Genomic DNA, 21933 nt, shown 5'->3' on the forward strand with positions numbered 1-21933 from the left:
AGAACACAATTTAGCTCTGAAGCAACAGTGAGCACAGCCATCAGTTTTGAAGACAATAGAGCGAACTACAGAACTTGGCATTTTCATTTAAAAATACTTGTAATTACGGCATCAAGGACAACCAAAATGGCTAAGTATTGGTGCTAAGAATACCCTTTTGTAAACCTGAATCCAGAAGCACTGAAAAAGCATTCTCACCTGAACTGTAATCTTTCAGTCGCAAGTCCTTCACAGGTGTCCCATCCGGCCCTCGGAAAGCATTGAGAATCTACAGGAAAACCAGGATCCACTTCAGTCTCCAAAATAAAACCTCAGAGTAAAGCACTTGCTGAAGTACATTTCTCTTTCCCTAAGACTTCTTTTCTTTCTAGTTTAAGCTTGTTACAAACATGCATTTTCCTGGTAAAGTTCCTGCAGTTTCTGAGAACTGTTTACTGAGTTTTGGGGAATTTTTGCTCATGTGTTTTTTACTTTTGTTTAAATAAGCAACAGCCATTTACAGCAGAACCGTTCAAAGGTTTGTCATGCTGTTTTCGTCCAGACAGCTCCCCTCTGATCCTTATTTAAGGTCAGTGTATTAAGCCTCAGAAGGGCTGATCACCACAGCTAACCCTTGCAAAAACCGATGTCTGGGGGTGTTCTCATGTCTGGAGCTGCCACCAAAAAATTCTAATTAGAAGTGGAAGCTTGTGGAAAGGTAACTTCTCTCACCTTGTAGCCTAGATGATTATTTTTTTTGAAACTAAAATCAGCAGTAGCAGGAGGCATCTTTTCGTTCTTCGTAAGATCTCATTTTAGGAATTTTAAGTAATGAAGAAGGAGCAAGTTCATTCAGACACTAATGTCTTCCAGGTTCAAAATATACTACCAAAGGAATAACAATACTGTCTCCACATAAAGTAATCCTGGAAGGAAGGTATGTTAACAAGTGTCTGTCGGTCAAGGCTTTTACCTACCAACAACCTGCATATGACTGCAAAAGAGAGTCATAATTTCCAGGCCCTCTAAAAAGCAGAATAATCAGATAAAACAACACTGCAGTCACTCCTAAATCAGGATTTTCTTTGGGGAAAATGACAGACCACCTAAATTCCAATCACCAGGCTTGAAAATGCTAAGTTTAGAAACACTCAATATGAGTTTTGAAAGTCTTACAGTGAATTTTGGATGAAAAACATCCCACTTACATCATCCTTTGTGGCAGTTTCAGGCACTCCTCCTAGCCGAATGAGCTTGCTTGGCTTCACATATTTGGGGCAGGTCCGGTAATCTTGGTCCTTGAGTTCACACAACCAAAATGTTGTTTTTAAAAATGAGAAACGCTAGCTCACGAGATACACAAACCAGAACAAAATATAGCAGGGTATAATTCAAAGGCAAAGGGCCACAAGCAGAATGGCTCAAATCTTTACCATAGCATTGCTTGAGATTCAGAGAGCTCTGCAATATTAGCACAAGCAGCTTCGTATGCTCACTGAGCTGTGCAGTGAGATCCAGGTCCAGCAAGTATCTGTCTACAAGATACACAACTCAGAATAAACAGTAAATGCCAAGAGGCAGGTCTTGCCCTGAATCCCACGTTTCTCCGAGTTTTTATAAAAAGAGAAGCAGAAAAGCTCTCTGCTTCCCAGCAGTGGGATATTCAAATTCCACAGCAGTTATTAATTCAGTGGTTATCATTAACTTGAGATTTCAAAGTTGACTACGAGGATAAACAAAGCGCACATGAGAACAGCTGTGCTGTTCCACGTGGGTCCACCTGTCCCAGTAGCTTCTCTCTGGTAGCGCTCGTAAGCAGATTCCCAGGAGAACATAAACTATTCTATGCAATGCTTCCCCACCCCACATAACACCCTCCACTTGTCTGCTCATTTTCAGCTTGGGGACTTTCTGAACCACATCTGGTTCTATGTATTTAGCAACTCTCAATTGCTAAATTGCATCTCCTTTGAGAATAAAGCATTTCTGGGATAGAAAGCGTGCCCATCCAAATGGCCTGGAGCAGGAGGATGTCCTCAGAGAAGGACAGTGAGTTAGGACTGAACCAAAGTGACGGAACATGAATAGAAGACTCCTTCCCTGCTCCTTCCATTCTTTGGCCAACACGTGCTTAAGAGAAACATCAACTGACAAAGCCACCTACCTGAAGGCTCTTATAGGGCCTAGAATCTTTGCCGGGTTTTCCTTCTGAAAAGGACTTGCCGTGTTCGTAATCAAACATCTGGTGCCCTGGCAGCCGGTGATCCACATCACGATACTCAATGTTTCTGTAGTCCGTATCTTGCCGTCCCAGGAAATCCAGATCTCCTTCACCTTTCAACCCAAGATCAGAATCAGATCTTTGCTGTTCCCCCCCAGAAAGCTGCTGCTGCTGCTGCTGCTGTTGTTGCTTGTTAGCAAAGGTCTGAGGTTGCTCCTCTTGGTCCTGAAGGGTAGTAGGAAGAGGTCCACGGCTGTTTTGGAAATTGTGTGAAGCGTCATCTTTGAGATTCAGTCCAAGGGATTCCTCTTCTCTGGCTGGTGCTTCTGGATGTTGAAATTCACTTTTTTGGCTACCAAAAGGAGTTCTATCTAAACCAAGCGCAGCCTCCTCTCTCTTGCTGGTGTTTAAACCAGAGCCCTCTCTTTCTGCTAAAGGTGCAGTAGACTGGTTGCGCCTAAAATCTACAAGGCTTTGATCCACAGGAGGCATTTCCCTCTCTGGGAAGTCCATGGGAGGAGCCACCTCTCTGCTCCTAAAATCCTGATCAGTCCGAGACCTGTGCCTATTTCTGAAATCTGACGATGGTGCGTTTCTGTTTCGGAAGTCCAGATCAGACGTGCCCATACCCCTGAAGTCCAAATCAGGTACATCCCTATTTCTGAAGTCGGAATAGGAATGGTCTCTGCCCCTGTAGTCTAGCTCAGGGACGTCTCTTGCCCTAAAGTCCGAATGAGATCCATCTCGACCTCTGAAGTCCAGATCAAAAGACCCCCTCCCCCTGAAGTCTGGCGGAGGCTCATCTCTGCCCCTGTAATCCACGTTATGTGCTTCCCTGTCCCTGTAGTTCATACGGAACGTCTCCCTGTTCCTGTAGTCCACTGAAGGAGCGTCCCCACCCCTGTAGTCCATAGGTGGCCCTTCTCTCTCCCTGAAGTCTCCGGAGTACATATCCCTGCCCCTGTACTCGGAAGGGGGTGGTTCCCTGCCTCTGAAATCCAGCTGAGACTCATCTCTGCTCTGAAAGTCAGACGGTGGGAAATCTCTGCCCCTGAAATCGTGGTGCCCTTCCCTACCTCTGAGGTCACTACGCGGTCCATCTCTGGCTCCAAAGCTGAAAGAAGGTTCCTCTCTGTTGGCAAACTGAGGATTGAGGAGGCCTGCGAGTGCCTGGATATCAAAAGGAAGTGATTCTCTGCCAGAGAAGTTGCCAGAGTGTCTTTCTTGAGCAAGACTATCAAGGGAAGGAGGATATTCCCTGTTCCACCCGGGAGCAAACCTTTCTTCTTGGCTCCCACTGTAGAAATAAAGACAGTATTATTCATAACGTGCTTAGAGTCTGAAATCTATACAGCAGCACATTCTTCTCTAAACTTTTATAGAGTGGTGTAACAGTCTAAGATCCGCAGAAGATATTGATGTTTGGCAGTTTAAGATGAGGCAGCATACGACAGATGTGAGAAAGTAAACTTGGGTGCTCCCATTTCAGCACAATTTCCAGAAGCACTCAACAGGGAAAACCTGCAATATTAATGGGTTAATGACGGTAGCAATCACACAGTCCTGCACTGCACACAGCTCTGCAGCTGTTCAAGGTTCCAGCAGCTGGCCTGCCTGTTTATTAGCATCACCAGCACACGCCTGGGAGGAACAACCTGGGCTTAAGTTCTCTGGGCAGCATTACACACGGCTAACTTATCACATCGTCACGGGGCACACAAAAGCAAAGGTTACTGAACATGCTCTAGGAACATGCTACACAGAAGAGTTTATGCCTCCCTGTGCTGGAATCTAAACCAGGAAAATGCTAAAAGCTCTCAGTTCAGACGTTGCAGATGCCTCAAGACCAGCTGCCTCGCACCCTCTTTACAACACCACAACCACAAGTTCTGATCTCTGCACACCACCACTCAGGAAGAGATTTCCTCTTACTACAGTTTTTTTCAAAATCCACTTTCTTTGTTTCTGAGATGAAGCTACCTGACTTTTCAGCTAAGTAGTACTTCAAAATATTAAAAAAATAGAAAAATAAAATATTAAAGCAACACATTTTAAAGAAACACCAAATCCTACCCTAATCAGTGGGCATTTCCCTAGCAACTCCAGCAAGTTCTCTGAGTTTCATACAGGATCACTCACCAACCAAACGCACACGTGCACAGCTAATCAAACTGCACATGGATTTACTAAGCTGCAAGCCCCTGGTTCACCACCACAGGGAACGGGAATTGAAACTTGGTTTGAGGATAGAATCGCCCATCCACCACAGTAAAGAATGATGCCAATAAAAACCAATTTTAAGAAAATAAATCAGCAGAGCAGCACTGCTGCTATCACCACAAATCATGATCGCTCTCTGATCAACCCTGTTAAGACAGGTTCTGCAGGACACTGTTTTAAATTCACGACATCAGCTTTCTCAACACATTGCAGTCAGACATTTGTTTGAAATACTCTTATTTCAGGAGCCTACGGTATGCCAGGAGGAAGTACATTTATCATTCTGATTTTCAAATAACTGAGATGAAGACATGAATAAAGGATGAAAAAATTATGCAGGAGGGAGGAAAACCCTCTCTCTTGGCGCCTCTGCTTTATTTCAGTTTTTATTCCCAAAGGCCTGTTGCAAACACAGGGCCCAGTAACAAGCAGAGGAATATAAACTAAGAAAAATACCAGGCAGTGCAGGTCGGCTGCATGTGCATCTTTGCAACAGCTCCAGTGACATTCAAGAACGTCTTGTGAAGGAGCACAAGAAATAACGTTTGTTAAAAAACAGCAGCTGTCATTAAAAAAGAACCAAACAAACACAAAACTTCACCAAAATGCAGAAAGCTACACCGTGGCTTAACTTGCCTACTGCTCAGGAATGACACCTAGCTCCACAAGGAGCTCAGAAACTTTTAGCAAAATGAGCTGGAGGAGGATGTGCAGGAATATTGACAGAGTTCTCGTTGTTTCAGTAACGTTCTTCAGTGCAGGGAGCAAAGGGTACGTTCCAGTGCTTACCGAAAGGACCCCGTTCTGTTGCCTTGTCGATGGTCTCCCCACATGTTCCCCTTGTCTGGTAGGCTTCCAGAAATGGGTAATTCGCTCTGAGAACACCACGACAGCACAACCTGCTGAGGAAATAACGTGACAGTGAGCCACAGGGCAACAAAAACACAGCGCAGAAGAAAATTTCCACTGCTGGTCAGCGGAAGGCGCGTGGGAAGGGCCGAGCCCACCGACACGCAGGGCCACTCTCCGGCAGGAACGAGCTCAGTGCTGCGTTTCTCCACGTTCAAACTCACAAGCTTCAAATGCCTTCCGAAACGAAACCGCCGATATGTGTGGGCAAACGATTTGATATTTGCTCTCGATGAACACAACGCTTCCCGACATACTGTGCTGTCTAACACTACTCAGAGCAACTGCGAGTGTGAGAATCCCACAGTCTATAAACAGCAAGGCCCAGCGCCGAGCAACAGTTTGCAATTAATGTTTAATCCCAACTATTTCTGCCCAAAGCTCTCTGCTGTTCAAGGAAACCATCACCGCTGCTGGCCTGCCGTGCTTACTTTGCCCTCCAAAAGCAGGCAGACAGCAGGGCGCGCTCTGCCAATAAATCTTTACAGCCTCTGCTGTCCGGAACTGCCCTAAAAGCTGAGTGCAGGTGTGAAACGTCACCTGCTTCCTCCCACCAGCCACGAAGGGGAGGATTTCCTGGAGACTGCCAAAGCCAGGACTTCAAACAGGAAGAATTTGGGGGCTTTCCCCCACCAGGGCTGCAGCAGAGCCCGGAGCAGAACGGTGCCAGCACCTCAGTGGTCCCCAACCCACTCCTGGCAGTGGTTTCGGAGTTCTTGTGGCACAGCAGCCAGTCTGCCCCTCGGGTCCCACCACTACGCAAGGGATTCACGCTTCCCCAGAGCAGGGCTGAAGCCAGCTCCCTGCAGTGCTTCCGCAGAACAGAGGACGGCACAGACAGCCACTGCTGGGCCTCGTGAGTGCAGTAAATCTCAACAAAAACCACGCAACGCCCTGCTTCCTCCCGCTTCCAAAGGTCAGCGCTGCCTGACAGGCAGCGGGAGGGAAGGAGCAGGCTGGGATGGCCGCAGCCACACGCGGGATCCCCACCCCACCTCTGCCACCTCCGCTCAAGATCCCTCGACCTGCCTGAGGGCACCGGTCCCCTCGAGGTCCCCTCGTGGTTACGTGGCTCTTCCCGGGCCGTCCCACCACGAGCTCTGCCATTTTTTCTGGCAGAAGCCGTGCTTCACACTGCGAGGACAGGCAGACGGAGGTGGCTGTGGCAGTGGCTGTGGCTTTCACCTGCAACCCACAGCAGCCTGCAGACACCTGCAGAGCCGCTGTTTCTCCATCTTCCCTTCCCAGTTTCCTCCCCCACTCTAGTTTTCATCGAGTCCACAAGCTTCCCAATGCTTAAAAAAATCCCTCACCAACAGGGAGCTGCTTGGACGCAACATTATAATTATCAGATGGGGAAAAAAAACATCAGACTGATAGCAGTTTAACCCGGGGTACTTCAGTGGTACAGTTTACAACGCAGCCCCACAAAACAAGGGGACAGCAGGTGGCCAGGACCTCCGGAGAGGGGCTCCCACTGCCACCGAGGCCCAGCCGGACCCAAGCGCTGCAGGAGAGGTGCTGTGAGCGCTGGGACCTGCCCTCCTCAGCACCAGGTAATTCACTGCCAGCTCAGCCCCCCCGTTCTGCTCACCACCTCTCAGGGTCTGACCCGATGCAAAAAGGGGACGTGACCGGGCCCTGGAGCTGAGCACGCAGAAGGAAATCGAGGAAGAGGAACTGCGACCTGCTGACAAACCCCAGCTCTCCATAGCGGGACAAACGGGAGGCGAGAGCAGGATCCCACCCCCTGCCCCACGGCACGAGCAGGCAGGGTGTGGGGGAAGGCTGCTTTGCCACAGACAGCCCAACACAGCCTGGGGACGGGAGCGGGCCAGCAGGGGAGCAAAAATCCACCCTCGAGCGCTAGGAACAAAGCGCCAGTTATTTTTGGCGCCCTTCAGTCACAACCACGCATCTGGAGGAGATGGCAACAGAGGAAGTTTCCAAATGACACAACGGCACAGCCACAGCAAGCACAGCACGGCCCGGTTCTCCCAGAGCCCGAGCTGCAGCTCATTTAGGGCAGTAATTAGCTGCTACAGTTACTCTGAATATTCAGCAGGGCTGATGTGAGCGTATGCTGCGCTCGCCTCCTCCCACAGCCCTCCCAGCAGGCAGGAGACACCGAGGAGCAGAGGTGCCAGCCTGAGGGGGCTCGGGGTGCTCCCTGGGACACAGCCCCCATCCTCTCAGCACCCCCCGGGCAGCCCCGTGACCGCTGCTGCCCCTTCAGGGATGTTTCTGACCCTGCTTCCCAAACCACCCATGCCGAGCCCAACAGCACTCTGTCCTTGTGGCCATCTTACTTAAACTTCCACCACAACCCGACAGAATAAAGGGCTGGTGTAGCTCAGCCAGACCAAGCAGCTCTTCTTCCGAGGGGATAAATAATGATTTCTGCCAAGGGGCAGAGCGAGAAGCGCCAGCAAGGCCCTCAAGCACCTCCCCGTCCACCTCCACCAACTCACCCCCCAACACCGCACGCTGCTTTCCAAGGCAGGGAGAGGGAGGAGCAGTCGGGGAAGGAGCGGGCACGCGGCAGTCTCACAGAGATGACGTTTGGAGAGAAACGCTCTGATATTCACCGCTTCTCCCCGAATAGATTTCACCAGGGCTGCCAAACCTGGTTATTTATAGGCCGTGAGGAAGCCAAATACAGCTACAGGCAGGGCTCTGCCCACAGCACGGAGGAAGCGCCGTGCTGACGAACGCCTCGCGCCCAGCCAAGTTCCCGTAAGGCTAAAGAAAGGGAAAAGCCAGCACGAGGCAAGCTACAGGCGAAGACGTCCCCCTGAGCTGTACCAAGCGAAGCTGGCCACGAAAGCTCCTTCCTGCCCTTCCTGAGGGGGGCAGCGCCCCGCCTGCAAGCACAGCAATACCAAAGCCGCGTCCCCGGGGCTGTCAGGAGAGGAGGCAGGGGGAGGGGAGGCCGCGGGGCTGCGCTTACCCCCAGCGGGCCGCGCAGGCCTCCAGGAGCGGGCACCAGGAGCGGCCGGGCCCCTCCCCAGCCCCTCCCCGGCGGAACGCGGCGCGATTGTGAGCGGGGCCCGGGGAAACCGCCCGGAGCCTGAAGGGGGGGGGGGGGCAGCGGCCGGCCCCGCCCCGCGGCCCGGTACCGGGGAGGCGCCCCCGCGCCAGCCACCGCCCCCGAGGCCTTCCCCGAGGCCCTCCCCGCCTCCCCGGGCCGCTCCCGGCCGCCGGTGCCGCCCCCCCCCGGCACAGCCCCGCCGCCGCCTCCCCCCCTCACCTCCGCCGCCGCCGCCGCGCCAGGCCCAGCGCTCCGCTGAGGGGAACCGGAACTTCCGGGAGCTCCCCCCTCCCCTCCCTCGCCCCGCCCCGCGGCACGCTGGGAAACGGAGTCCGGCGGCCGCACTACGGCTCCCGGCATGCCCGCGCGGCGGGGCGGCTTGGACTCGGCTTCCCAGCGCGCCCCGCGCGGCGGCGGCGAGGGGCTGCTGGGAGCTGTAGTCGCGCGGCGGGGGGTGGAGAGCGAGGAAGGCGGGAGAGGGGACTACAACTCCCAGAGAGCCCTGCGGCAGGGGCCCACCGGGGCGGGCTGAGGAGGAGAGGGGCGGGCGCCGCGATGGCAGCGGCGGCGGGGCGGGGGGGCACCGGCGCCGGCACCGGCAGCGGGAGCGGCAGCGGGAGCTAGGCCCGGAGCTGCCGGGAGGGGCCGGGGACAGCCCGGGGACGCCCCCGGGGATGGCTGCGGACGTCCAGGCGGGGAGAGGCGGCGAGGAGCCCGGCGGGGGCCTGGCCCCGGGGGATGGGCAGCACGGGGAGCGGGCCGACAGCCCCACGCCGGGCCTGGCGCAGGGCACGGAGCCAGGTGAGCGACCGGCAGGGCCCGGGGGGGGGGCCGGGGGCTGCGGGGAGGGGTGGGGCCGGCACCGGGAGCCCGCAGCCCCCTCCCCGGCGCCCCCCGGCCCCGCTGACCCCGGGCTTGTCCCCAGGGGCAGGCCAGGAGGGGGCCATGTTCGTGCACACCCGCTCCTACGAGGACCTGACGAGCCCCGAGGACGGCGGGGCGGCGGCGCGGAGCCCCGAGGAGAGGCGCGGGGAAGCGGCCGGGCCCAGCAGCATGGAGCAGATCAGCAAGGACTTCAGCGAGCTGAGCACGCAGCTGACGGGCATGGCCCTGGACCTGGAGGAGGAGATGAGGCCGGGCGAGGAGGGGAAGCTGGAGCCGGCCCCGCAGGCCGCCCGCCACGACTCGGTGCTGTCGGGCAAGGAGGAGGAGGACGTGACCATGGACGCCTGGCGCATGCATCGCAAGCACGTCTTTGTGCTCAGCGAGGCCGGCAAGCCGGTGTACTCCCGCTACGGCTCCGAGGAGGCCCTCTCCAGCACCATGGGGGTCATGATGGCCCTGGTGTCCTTCCTGGAGGCTGACAAAAACGCCATCCGCTCCATCCACGCAGGTACTGAGCCAGGGGTAGGGGGGAGTGGGGTTGGGTGGTGTTGCAGCCCCACCACGGTGTCCCTGCCCACATCACCCAGGGGTTCACGTGGCAGTGCCCAGCCCATGCTCCTGCCACCATGGGCTCTCCAAGCTGTCCCCAGGGGCAGGTTGGTGGCTGGGGGGAGGTGGGAGCAGAGTCCATGTGCGCTGCAGGCTGGGCGCTCGGGCTGACCGCTCTGTCCCCAACCACGGGGACTCCTTCCCAAGCAGATGGCTACAAGGTGGTCTTCGTGCGGAGGAGCCCGCTGGTGCTGGTGGCCGTGGCGCGGACCCGGCAGTCGGAGCAGGAGATCGCCCATGAGCTGCTGTACATCTACTACCAGATCCTCAGCCTGCTCACCTGGACCCAGCTCAACCACATCTTCCAGCAGAAGCAGAACTACGACCTGCGCAGGCTCCTGGCCGGCTCCGAGCGCATCACCGACAACCTGCTGGACCTCATGGCCCACGACCCCAGCTTCCTCATGGGCGCCGTGCGCTGCCTGCCCCTGGCCGCCAGCGTCCGGGACGCCGTGAGCACCAGCCTCCAGCAGGCCAAGGCCAAGAGCTTGGTGTTCTCCATCCTCCTGTCAGGGAACCAGCTGGTGTCTCTCGTGAGGAAGAAGGATCAGTTCCTCCACCCCATTGACCTCCATCTGCTCTTCAACCTCATCAGTTCCTCTTCCTCCTTCCGGGAGGGCGAAGCCTGGACTCCCATTTGCCTCCCTAAGTTCAACTCCAGCGGCTTCTTCCACGCCCACATCTCCTACCTGGAGCAGGAGATGGACCTGTGCCTGCTGCTGGTCTCCACTGACCGCGAGGACTTCTTCACCGTCTCCGACTGCAAGAGGCGCTTCCAGGAGCGCCTGCGGCGGCGGGGGGTGCACCACGCTCTGCAGGAGGCCCTCCGCACCCCCTTCTACAGCGTGGCCCAGGTGGGCATCCCCGACCTGCGGCACTTCATCTACAAGTCCAAGAGCTCGGGGCTCTTCACCAGGTGAGGAGGCCGGGAGAGCGCCGACTGGGGCCGCGGTGCGGGCACGGGGCAGAGCTGCTCCCTGAATCCCCTTCCCCGAGGAGCGCGGGGGGCTAACGGGGCGCTGTGTTCCTGCAGCCCTGAGATCGAGGCACCCTACGTGCGGGAGGAGGAGAAGGAAAGGCTCCTGGGGCTCTACCAGTACCTCCACAGCCGGGCTCACAACTCGTCGCGCCCCCTGAAGAACATCTACTTCACGGGCCCACGTGAAAACCTCCTGGCTTGGGTAAGGGCTGTCTTCAGCGTTTGGGTGACCCCAACCTTGCGGCCCCGCGTGGCAGAGCAGGGCTGGTGGCACAAGGCAGCCCCGGCTCTGTGCTCACCAGGGCAGCCCCAAACACACGCGTGCTCCTTTCGGGGGTTCCTGTGCCAGGGAGCGGCAGGCCAGCCATTTAGGGTGCCCTGCTGCCACCCCGTGTCCTGCTCGGGAGCCCCTGGGCCAGCCCACGGGGGGACGTGCAGTACCAGCCCCCCGTGGGGATGTGCAGATGCGTGCCCATCCCCATTTCTTCACCCAGGTCACCAGCGCCTTCGAGCTCTACATATGCTACAGTCCCCTGGGCACCAAGGCCGGCGCCATCAGCGCTGTCAACAAGCTCATGAAGTGGATCCGCAAGGAGGAAGACCGACTCTTCATCCTCACGCCCCAGACGTACTGACGGGCGTCTCCCAGGGCACGGAGCCCGCCGGGGCACCCCGCTGCTGGGCGGCCCGGCCCCTGGGGAGGCGCGGGCTGGGAGAGGGCACGGTGGGACCCCGAGAGCACGGGGAAAGCCACCCGTGGGACTGTGAGCCGTGGGTGTGGGAGATGGGGTGAGCGGGGCTTTCTCGCACCTGCAGGCAGTGCCCCCCGCATCTGGGGGGGCTGCCCGTCCTCCACGACCCCCGGCTCCATCCTTTTTTTGCTGCTGTGCCCGCAGAGGGTGGGTGACACCCGGGGCTGGCTGGGCTGCTCCTCTCTCTCCTTTGGGGGTGCCGGGTCCCCAAATGCCAGGCAGCCCCCCATGGTCCCGGGCTCCTGCCCTGGCCGGGAGCCTGCAGGTTTGTCCCGCACCCTTCCCAGCACGGCCACATGAAGGATGCTGTGTCCTGGGGAAGGGGGGGAGGCAGGGGGTGGTCAGCCTGCCCCCGCTGGGGCACTGGGGTCCTGCCCCTGGGGATGTGGAGCAGCCCCCGAGAGATGCAGGGTGTGGGGGTCGTGGTGCTGGCTCCAAAGGGGCAGCCCCAACGCAGCTCCCTCGGAGCCCTTTCTGGCAGGGAGCCCTAGTGGGACTTCGCCTTGTCATGGGGTCCCCTGAACCCCCCCAAAACCAGCCACTGGAGCTGGGCTTGCTGTGCAAGGCCCCCCTCCTCCCTGCTGCCACGGGGCACCGGTGTGGGGCTGAGCACCCCCAGGTGCCTCGGCAGCCGGGTGTCCCCTGTGAAGCACAGCCCGACCCTACACTGGGGGCTGGGGCGGGTGTCCGAGGAGGGGAGAGCCCCACGGAAACCCCGAGGGAGCCGGGAGGAACCCGGCAGGGCTGGGGGGGGGACCCTGCTCGCGGAGTTGTACTCCTGCCAGGCTGTAATCTCTCATCTCTGCTCATAAACATTATCTGGACCCGGAGGCGAGTCTCAGCGCGTTCATGCCCGCGGGCCAAAGGCCACCCGGGGGGGCTGGGGGACAGCTCCCTGCTCCGGCTGATTTTGGGGCTGGGAGCGGCTGGGATGAGCCGGCCGGGGCCAGCTCGTGTCGAAACCGGGAGGGAGCCCGGAGGAAGGAGCTGTTGGGCAAGGCTCAAGGCAGCGTAACTGCGGGGCTTTTGCGCAACGCGGGGCAGGAGCCGGCTGGCGGAGGGAAGGCGAGATCGCTATCGGCGCCTCCAGCCCCTCCCTGGGAGCAAAGTCCCCGCGGATCCGGGCAGCCGAGCCCCGTCCCGCCCGGCTGCGGGAGGAGAAGCCCTGCCCCCGGTCCCGCCGCCGAGGCTGAGATTTGGGGATGAATCCCTGCTTTTCACTGCGGGAGTAAAAAAAAAAAACCCTTTCCTCCACGGGGCCCAGCAGCGGCGCAGCCCCCCCTGCGCGCAGCCCATGAGCGGGGCGGGGGTCCCCGTGCTCACCGCGCAGGGGGGCTCAGAGCTGCGGGACGCGGCGTGCGGGGACCGGGGCTCCGCGGCCGTCGGGGCGTTCCTTGTCCCTCCGCGGCTCGCCCCGGTCCCGAGCGGCCCCCGGGGAGCCCCGCGCGGTGCGGGGGCAGGACCCGCCCCGGCCCGGCCCCGCTCTGCTCCGCCCCGGCCCGGCACGGCCCGGTACGGAACGGCACGGCACGGCACGGCACGGCCCGCTGCGCAGCGACCAGGTGAGCGCCCGGCACGGCACGGCCTGGCACGGCTCGGTACCGGCTCGTTACCGGCCGGCTCAGCACGGACAGGGCGGCGGAGCCCGGTTCTGGTACGGGACAGCCGCGGGGAAGGCGGGCGGGGACAGCCGGAGCCGGGCTGGGGACTACCGGGGCGAGGCGAGGGGGGTGGTGGGGGGCTTGTCCCGGGTCCCCGCGGGGCTGGCGGGGGTCCCCGGCGCCGCCCTGGTGAGCTGGAGGGGGTCCCCTTTTGGGTCCCCGTCCCCAGGCAGGGACGTGGCCGGGGGGTGCCCGCAGGATTCGTCCCCGTGCCGGAGGGTTGGGGGGCTCGGGAGGGGGCTCGGTGTGGCCGGTCCCCCCGGCAGCACCCAGCGCGTGGCCGTGGGCACGCTGTCCTCCCCTCCACAGCACTTCCAGCCCTTCCCCCGTTGTTCCCGCAGGTGCGATGCTGACCCAGCCTCCACACGTCCCAGCCCCGGGTGGCGCTGAGCGCCATCGATAACCCCGTGCTGGTGGCAGCATGGGGCCGCCGTGCCGCACGCGCCTCTTGCTCGTCCTCGCCCTGGCCCCGCTGCTTGCCGACGCCTGGCAGTGCCCCCGCATCCCCTACAGCTCCACCAGGAACTTCTCCGTGCCCTACACGCTGCCCAGCTTCGATGCTGGCGGCCCCGTGCAGAACGTCGCCGTCTTTGCCAACCCGGCCATCGCTTTCGTGGCCGTCCGCAACCGCATCCTGCTGGTCGGCCCCGAGCTGCGCGTCCGCTCCGTCCTCATCACCGGCCCCACGGGCAGCGCTGAGTGCGAGATCTGCCGCCTCTGCCCAGCCGCTGCGGGCGGCCCCGGCCCCGAGGACGTGGACAACGTCCTGCTGCTGCTGGACCCGCAGGAGCTGTGGCTGTACAGCTGCGGCACGGCACGGCACGGGCTCTGCTACCTGCACGAGCTGAAGGTGCGTGGCGACGAGGTCACCATCGCGGCCACCTACTGCCTGTACTCCGCCACAGGCAACAGCCCCGCGTCTTGCCCCGACTGCGTGGCCAGCCCCTTGGGGACCAGCGGCACCGTGGTGGCTGACAGCTACACTTCCTTCTTCTACCTTGGCTCCACCGTCAACAGCAGCGTGGCGGCGCGCTACAGCCCGCAGTCGGTGTCGGTCCGCAGGCTGAAGGGCACGCGGGACGGCTTTGCAGACACCTTCCAGGGGCTGACGGTGCTGCCACCCTACCAAGATACCTACCCCATCCGCTACGTGCACTCCTTCACCGACGGAGAGTACGTCTACTTCCTGACGGTGCAGCCCGAGTGTCCCGGCTCGAAGTCATTCCACACGCGCCTGGCGCGGCTCAGCACCGTCGAGCACGACCTGCGCCACTACCGCGAGCTGGTCCTCGACTGCCGCTTTGAGTCCAAGCGGCGCCGGCGCGGTGCCGAGGAGGACACGGAGCGCGACGTGGCCTACAACGTGCTGCAGGCCGCCCACGCCGTCCGCCCCGGCGAGCGCCTGGCCCGAGACCTCGGCATCGACCGCTCCGAGATGGTTTTGTTCGGTGCTTTCGCCGAGAGCCAGCCGGAGAGCCCAGAGCCGCGGGACAGCTCGGCCGTCTGCGCCTTCCCCCTGCGCCTGCTCAACCAGGCCATCAAGGAGGGGATGGACAAGTGCTGCAGCACCGGCGCGCAGACGCTGAGGCGGGGGCTCGGCTTCTTCCAGCCGCAGGAGTACTGCCCGCACAACGTGAGTCCTGGCGGGGGGCTCGGGACCTGCCGGGGAGCGCTCACGGGAGGGCTTGGGCTGGAGTGCCCGAGTCCACGCCTCCAGCCCCCTCGACACGGGTTTGGTGCAGGGACGCGGTGCTTTGCCCACTTCTTCACATTTCTTGCCCGTGCTGGCAGCAGCAGGAGCCGGCTGCGCTCGCTGCGTGGGGACCACCCCGCGTGCTGCTGCCCGTGGCGGGGACACAACGTCCCCTCCCCTCCCTCTACATGGTGACGTCCCCAGCGCTGCCCCGGCCCCCTCGTCCCCATCCCCAGCGCCGCGGTGTTTACGGCCACGCTCTCCAGCTTGTTTATGAAGGAGCAGAGAGGAGGCAGCGGGGGGCCCCCGTCCTCCCCACCGAGCCGCTGCGCCAGGCCGGGCCAGCCGCGGGGCCGCTGCGCTGCCCGAGCAAACAAACCACGGGCGGAAACGCCGTGAGTCACCCCGCCGGCCCCGTGGGGCAGGAACACGGCGGCTCAGGAACAAGCCTCGGCACGGCTGCGCTGCGGGGACGGGGCAGGGCGGGTGCCAGTGCGCGTGGCACGAGCCTGCCTGTTCTCAGCCGGGGCGAGGCGCGGCGGCATCTCCTCCTTTTCCCGGCAGCACGCGGCTCGCCGCCGCTCTGTGTCACGCTGCCAGGAAGGGGACCCCGGTGCCCAGCACCCACAGGTGGTCCTAGGGGTGCCCCGTGGGGCACAGCGGGGTTTGGCGTCCCCCTTCGCCCTGAGCCCTGGTGGATTTAGGGGGCTGGCGCTGCGTCGGCGCCCCCGCCCCGCGGTGCTGGCTCTGATAACCACGTCCAGATGTGGAGGGGGGCAGGGCAGGATCTGACGCTGCTCGGGGGTGTTGTGGCGGCGGGGGCATCCTCCAAAATTCCTGCTTGCTTTTTGCAGCCCAGAGCAGGGATTGGGTAATCGGGTGTTTGCCTGCCTAGGTGCTCGGCCCCCAAAAGTCTCATCAACGTGTGTGCTCCAGGCTCGCCCCCGCACCCATGGGTGCTCGGGCAGGGGGGAGCAGGGATCGGGGCGCTGGGGCTGGCTTCGAGGTGTCCCCACTGTGCTCGGCTGCAGGTCAACCTCTCGGCACTGGTGAACGACACCAGCTGCTGGGACCAGCCCACCCTCGTCCCCGCCACCTCCCACAAGGTGGACCTGTTCAACGGGCACCTGGCCGGCATCCTCCTCACCTCCATCTTCGTCTCCGTCCACGAGAACGTCACCGTGGCCCACCTGGGCACGGCGCAGGGACGCATCCTGCAGGTGGGTGCTGGCTGTAGGCCGGGGCGGGGTGTGGGGTGCCCAGGGGGGGTGCTGAGCCCCACTCCCCGCCCCGCTGCAGATAGTGCTGCAGCGCTCCAGCTCCTACGTCGTCCCCTTGGCCAACTTCTCGCTGGAGGAGCCGGCGCCGCTGCGGCACGTGGTGAGGCTGCAGGAGGACTCGCTGCTCTTCGCCGCCGGCACCAAGGTGAGCCGGAGGGGGGCCGGGGTGGGACGTGGGGCCAGCCCCCCCGCGCCCCCTGCTCACCTCCATTCGGTGTCCCCAGGTGTGGCGCGTGAATGTCACCGGCCCGGGCTGCCGCCACTTCTTGACCTGCGACCGCTGCCTGCGTGCCGAGCGCTTCATGGGCTGCGGCTGGTGCGGGGACGCGTGCACACGGAGCCACGAGTGCAACGGCACCTGGGTCCGGGACAGCTGCCTGCCCATCCTCACCAATGTAGGTCTGCGGCGGTGCCCCTGGCCCCGTGGGAACCTCCTGGAATAGGGTCGGGGCAGGTGGGGAGGGAGGCGGAATACGGGGCGACGTGCGGTGGGACCCCTCCTCGGGCCGGGCACCGTGCCCACCAGGAGGGAGCTCCCCGTGGCCATCGCGTGCTCTCGCTGCCCGTCCTGCAGTTCCACCCCAAGACCGCACCGCTGCGGGGCCGGACGAGGCTGACGCTGTGCGGCATGACCTTCCGCTCCCCGCTGGACCCCACCACACACCGCGGCCCCCCCGGCCGCTACCGGGTGGCGGTGGGAGGGCGAAGCTGCAGCGTGCTGCTGAACGAGAGCTGGGCCAGGTGAGGGGAGCGTGGGGGGGGGATGTTTGTGCCCCCCTCCCCGTCCCGCCGCTGATCCCTTGCCGCCCCGCAGGCCGCAGCCCGCCTCCCGCCTCAAGGACTTCGTGGACGTGCTGGTCTGTGCCCTGGAGCCTGGGGGGCCGGCGGTGGCGGGGCCGGCCAACGTGGTGCTCAGCGTGATGGAGCCCCGCAGGGCCTCGGGCTTCAGCGTCCAGGGCTCTGCCACCCTCGGTGGCTTCGTCTTCGTGGTAATGTCCCCGTGCCGGCAGCGGTGCCAGCCCCGGGGTGGCGCGGGCTGGGCGCTGGTTTGGGTGGGGGCACTGGTTCACTGCCCGCCCCGCTGCCCCCGTCTCTGCCCAGGAGCCCCAGGTCAGCTCCCTGCACCCCAGCTTCGGTCCCCAGGGCGGTGGCACCCTCCTGTCCCTCGGCGGCACCCACCTCTTGGCAGGGAGCAGCTGGGAGGTGACAATCAACGGCTCCAAGTGTCCTCTGGCCCAGCAGCCCAGGTACATCCCGGCCATCACCCCTGGCCATCGCGGGGTCCCAGGCACGAGGATGGGCACGAGGCCGCCCACGCGGCCCCGCTGTCCCCTCCAGCCCCTGGCACTCTGTCCCCAGCCAGGATGACGGGAAGATTCGATGCACGGCTCCTGCTGCCGCCCACCTGGGTGCAGCCTCGGTAGCCCTGTGGATCGATGGGGAGGAGTTCCCAGCCCTGCCGTCCTTCCAGTACCGCCCCGACCCCTCCGTCTGGGGCATCGTCCCCAACTGCAGCTACGAGTGAGTGTGTGGGGACAGCCCTGAAATTATCCCCCCAGGCTGGGTTGGCTGAGGTGGTGTGGACCGCGTGCACCCTGGGGGGACCATATACACCCTGGGGACCGCGTGCACCCCAGCGCTCTGACCCCTGCCCACCACAGGGGCTTGATGCTCACCCTCATCGGCTCCCACCTGGACTCGATGTATCGCGCCAAGATCCGCTTCGAGGCTGCTGGCGAGAAGACCGAAACCACGGTAGGTGCCGAGGCAGGAGGCTGTCACCCCCGGGGTGTCCCCCCCGGCCGTGGCAGCAGCCCAGCACCCGCCCGCAGGAGTGCGAGGGCCCGCAGCTGCCCGAGCGGCTGCTGTGCCGCAGCCCGGCCTTCCCCTTCGAGACCAAGCTGGAGACGGTGCTGGGGAACCTGAGCGTGCTGCTGGAAGGTGCTTTTGGCCGCCAGCTCTTCCGCCTGCGCTACTTCCCGAGGCCCCGCGTCTTCCCCTTCGAGCAGCAGGGGAAGCAGAGGCACTACCGCCTCAAACCCGGTGACGACGAGGTGGAGGTGAATGTATGTAGGGGAGCGGGGCGCGCGGGGGGGCGATGCCAGGGCCGGCCGGGCTCAGCGCTGTCTGTCCGGGCAGCAACTGGGGCTGGACGCTGTGGCCGGCTGCATGAACATCACCATGACAGTGGGGGGCCGGGACTGCCACCCCAACGTGCTGAAGAACAAGGTGATGTGCCACGTGCCCCACAACCTACGGCTGCCCCCGGCCGGGGCCCCCGTGCAGGTAGGCACCCCCCAGTACCCCCACTCCTCCTCGTACCTTGTTCCCTCTGGCCCCGCTGAGCCCCTGCTCCCCCAGATCTGCATGAACAGCGACTGCCACACACTGGGCTGGGTGCTGGCCGCCTCCTCGCTGGACCTGGCTGCCAGCCTGGCCCTGGGCACCGGTGTCACCTTCCTGGTCTGCTGCATCCTGGCTGCTGCGCTGCTCCGCTGGCGCTGGAGTAAGAGGAGGGGTGAGTGCTGCTGCTAGCCGACTGTCCCGGACCCACCCCGTGCCCGTGGTGCCACCCCGTGCCCACAGTGCCACCCCGTGCCCACGGTGCCACCCCGTGCCCTACCCGCAGGGACAGAGAACCTGGAGCTGCTGGTGCACGCCGGCCGGAGCGAAGTCTCTGCCACCACCCAGCGCCCTGGCGTTGACTACCGGGACGTGCGGGGTAAGCGGTGCTGGGGTGAGCGCGTCGGGGCGCTGGGGCTGTGCCCGGTGCCTGACGGTGCCCCCCTGCCCGCAGTGGTAGCGCTGCCCGCTGCAGGCAGCCCCATCCTGGCCAGGCCCCATGCGCACGTTGGCGGTGCTGCGGGCGGCGGCTCCCCGGTGCCCCTGCTCAGGTCCACGTCCTGCTGCCTGGAGGACCTGCGGCCGGAGCTGCTGGAGGAGGTGAAGGACATCCTGATCCCCGAGGAGCGGCTCATCACCCACCGCCACCGGGTCATCGGCAAAGGTGACAACTCGCCCCGGGGCAGTTTGGCCGGGCTGTCACCTCCCGGCCCCCCCGGCTTCACTGCCGCCTGTCCCCGCAGGGCACTTCGGGAGCGTGTACCACGGCACCTACACGGACCCGCTGCTGGGCGCCCTGCACTGCGCCGTCAAGTCCCTGCACCGTGAGTCAGCGCCCGCTCCCGCGGCACGGCCCCGCGGCACGGCGCCCCACGGCTCGGCTCCCCGCAGGGATCACGGACCTGGAGGAGGTGGAGGAGTTCCTGCGCGAGGGCATCCTGATGAAGAGCTTCCACCACCCGCAGGTGCTCTCGTTGCTTGGGGTCTGCCTGCCCCGCCACGGGCTGCCCCTCGTCGTCCTGCCCTACATGCGCCACGGGGACCTGCGGCACTTCATCCGCAGCCAGGAGCGGGTACGGGGGTGCCCGGGAGGGGTGGAGAGTGTGCAGGGGGGGCTGGGCTCACCTCGCTCACTGCTCCTACCCCGCAGAGCCCCACGGTGAAGGATCTCATCGGCTTCGGGCTCCAGGTGGCTCTGGGCATGGAGTACCTGGCCCAGAAAAAGTTTGTGCACCGGGACCTGGCAGCCAGGAACTGCATGTGAGTGGGGCCGGCCTGAGGGTGCCCCCACCCCCAGCACCCCGATGTGTCCCAGGCTGCAGCGGGCACCCTGGGGTGCTGCCCCCACCCCTTCACCGCAGGCTGGACGAGACGCTGACAGTGAAGGTGGCTGACTTTGGGCTGGCACGGGACGTGTTCGGCAAGGAGTACTACAGCATCCGGCAGCACCGGCACGCCAAGTTGCCCGTCAAGTGGATGGCGCTGGAGAGCCTGCAGACCCAAAAATTCACCACCAAGTCGGACGTGGTAGGCGCATCCCCCCTCCCCATCCCCTGTCCCTGTCCCTGTCCCCATCCCCGTCCCCCTGCCCCAGCACTCTGCTCCGCAGTGGTCCTTCGGGGTGCTCATGTGGGAGCTGCTGACGCGGGGCGCGTCGCCGTACGCCGAGGTGGATCCCTACGACATGGCCCGCTACCTGCTGCGGGGCCGGCGCCTGCCGCAGCCCCAGCCCTGCCCCGACGCGCTGTGAGTGGGGCAGGGGAGGGGGGCGCAGCAGCAGGACCCCCCCCCCGGGGGTGCTGCTGGTGCTAACGGGGACGTCGGGGCAGGTACGGGGTGATGCTGAGCTGCTGGGCGCCCGCACCTGAGGACAGGCCGTCCTTCTCGGGGCTGGTGGGCGAGCTGAAACGCGTGCTGGCCTCGCTGGAGGGCGAGCACTACGTCAACCTGGCCGTCACCTACGTCAACCTGGAGAGCGGCCCCCCCTATCCCCCCACCCCCTTGGACCAGCTGCCTGACAGCGAGGATGAGGAGGGTGCCGAAGATGAGGACGAGGATGAGGACGTGCGCTGACGGGCGCTCTGCTCCGTGGGGTCTCCCGGGTCCCCGTGCCCCGTGGGCACGCGCCCCCAGGGAGGGACGTGGGGCGCAGCCGGGTGCTGTGCGGCACCCTGCCCACGGGGTGGGCGCTGGGTGCTGCTCTTCCGTGCCTTGATGGGACCCCCGTGGTGTCCCTCAGCCCCAGTCCGGCGCCAGCTCGGTGCTGCGGGCCCCGTGCTCAGCCCCAGCGAGTGCTATGGGGCGGCCTGAGCTGACGAGGTGTCCCAAGGGGTTTTGGCCCCCCTCCGGACAAATTCAGCGTTTTCTGGTTGAATGACTGATAAAAAAATGAATTTTATTTTTCCCTGGTGGGTGCCGTGTGCTCTGCCCGTGGTGGGGGCTGGGGGCACCCACTGTGCCAGCCACGGGAGGGCTCCTGCGGGCTGGTGCCGGGGCCACCCCATGTCCCCAGGGGCCACCTGGGAGGTGACACCGGGTGAGTTGGACACAAACCTTCCCCCTGCCTCCCGTGGCAAAGCACAGCCCTGGCAGCTCTGCCAGCAGCTCTGCACCAGGGGGGCAGCAGGGGTGCCCCCAGGGCTGCGCTGGGGCACGGGGACGCGCTGCTGGTGGCACCGTGGCAGCGGGCACCGTGTCACCCCCCAGTGCCACCAGCTGCCAGCCACTGCTGCCCACCCTGTGTGGGACCAGGGCTGGGGGGCAGCCAGCACGCACTGCGGCAGGGCGATCCCGATCCTCTGCAGGATCCAAGGGGACAGGGCCCAGGAAGGGACATCGGTGACACTTGGCAACGCAGGAGCCACTGAAACGTGGCCACAGCCTGCGCTGGCTTGAAATATCCCCTCCTCGGCTGCTCGTTAAGCAGCGCTGCAGCCCGGGGCCACGTCAGCTCCCATCAGCAGAGCTGTCCATCCCCGGCAGCACCTCGCACCTGCACCGGCCGCTCTCAGCAGGGTATTTTTAGCCGCCGCTCCCGGCAGCGCTGCCTCAGTTTCCCTGCAGCAGGGCTGCACCGCCTGGGTGCGGGGGTCCCCCTGGCCCCAGTGCCACAGTTTCGGGCGAGCCGCCGAGTTGCTGTGGCAACGGGAAGGGCTGAACCCGAACCGGGAGGCGAGCGGGGATGCGGGGTGGCAGGGAAGGAGGGAAGGGGATCAGGGGCACGGCTGCAGCAGGGATGCGGGGACGGAGGCGTGGGTGGACAGAGGGATGGAGGCACGGAGGGAAGGCTGCAGGGAGGGGTGGATGCAGCTGGCTGCTCCCCCCCCTAAATTTGCTGGTGGAGATGACAGATTTCAGGCTAACGCACATTT

The 21933-nt window shown here is 63.0% G+C and overlaps 3 protein-coding genes across 5 annotated transcripts in view; 2 read left to right on the plus strand and 1 right to left on the minus strand.

The window, feature by feature from the left end:
* The window catches only part of RBM6 (RNA binding motif protein 6), a 52291-nt gene extending 43645 nt beyond the window's left edge, over nt 1-8646 (minus strand). For both annotated transcript variants that reach the window (XM_084531427.1, XM_084531426.1), the window contains exons 1-5: nt 8580-8646; nt 5210-5322; nt 2144-3497; nt 1188-1277; nt 199-268 (exon numbers count right to left, since the gene is read on the minus strand). In XM_084531427.1, coding sequence (XP_084387553.1) covers nt 199-268; nt 1188-1277; nt 2144-3497; nt 5210-5253 — 1558 coding nt within the window. In that variant the 5' untranslated portion in view covers nt 5254-5322; nt 8580-8646. The remainder of the gene's footprint in view (nt 1-198; nt 269-1187; nt 1278-2143; nt 3498-5209; nt 5323-8579) is intronic.
* A 320-nt stretch (nt 8647-8966) lies between these two features.
* On the plus strand, nt 8967-12415 carry MON1A (MON1 homolog A, secretory trafficking associated). Of its 2 annotated transcripts, none has more exons than XM_084530556.1 (5): nt 8967-9161; nt 9286-9753; nt 10005-10770; nt 10888-11035; nt 11298-12415. In XM_084530556.1, the coding sequence occupies exons 1-5, from the start codon at nt 9035-9037 to the stop codon at nt 11466-11468; spliced, it is 1680 nt and encodes a 559-aa protein (XP_084386682.1). In that variant the 5' UTR covers nt 8967-9034; the 3' UTR covers nt 11469-12415. The 2 variants fall into 2 exon arrangements, with proteins under 2 accessions (XP_084386682.1, XP_084386683.1); XM_084530557.1 differs by having other exon boundaries at nt 8970-9161; nt 11328-12415.
* A 138-nt stretch (nt 12416-12553) lies between these two features.
* MST1R (macrophage stimulating 1 receptor) lies at nt 12554-20960 on the plus strand. The gene is made up of 21 exons (XM_084530555.1): nt 12554-13147; nt 13588-14879; nt 15971-16159; nt 16239-16364; nt 16444-16614; nt 16794-16960; nt 17034-17208; nt 17321-17466; nt 17579-17740; nt 17881-17974; nt 18052-18285; nt 18359-18505; nt 18581-18737; nt 18849-18941; nt 19017-19226; nt 19306-19386; nt 19454-19635; nt 19713-19822; nt 19924-20089; nt 20172-20308; nt 20392-20960. Exons 2-21 carry the CDS (start codon nt 13668-13670, stop codon nt 20633-20635), a joined length of 4203 nt encoding a protein of 1400 aa, XP_084386681.1. The 5' UTR covers nt 12554-13147; nt 13588-13667; the 3' UTR covers nt 20636-20960.
* The last annotated feature ends 973 nt before the right edge of the window (nt 20961-21933 follow it).

The sequence above is a fragment of the Aythya ferina genome (assembly GCF_964211825.1).
Source record: "Aythya ferina genome assembly, chromosome: 10".
Classification (NCBI taxonomy): domain Eukaryota; kingdom Metazoa; phylum Chordata; class Aves; order Anseriformes; family Anatidae; genus Aythya; species Aythya ferina.

What these genes read in the sequence shown, in the direction of transcription:
- MON1A (XM_084530556.1), top strand. Translation starts at nt 9,035, where the DNA reads ATGGCTGCGGACGTCCAGGCGGGGAGAGGCGGCGAGGAGCCCGGCGGG. An exon ending in GGCGCAGGGCACGGAGCCAG is followed by an intron (nt 9,162 to 9,285) that starts GTGAGCGACCGG and finishes GCTTGTCCCCAG; the next exon opens with GGGCAGGCCAGGAGGGGGCC. An exon ending in GTGAAAACCTCCTGGCTTGG is followed by an intron (nt 11,036 to 11,297) that starts GTAAGGGCTGTC and finishes GGGGATGTGCAG; the next exon opens with ATGCGTGCCCATCCCCATTT.
- MST1R (XM_084530555.1), top strand. Translation starts at nt 13,668, where the DNA reads ATGGGGCCGCCGTGCCGCACGCGCCTCTTGCTCGTCCTCGCCCTGGCC. An exon ending in CGGCCGGGGCCCCCGTGCAG is followed by an intron (nt 18,506 to 18,580) that starts GTAGGCACCCCC and finishes CTGCTCCCCCAG; the next exon opens with ATCTGCATGAACAGCGACTG. An exon ending in TGACTACCGGGACGTGCGGG is followed by an intron (nt 18,942 to 19,016) that starts GTAAGCGGTGCT and finishes CCCTGCCCGCAG; the next exon opens with TGGTAGCGCTGCCCGCTGCA.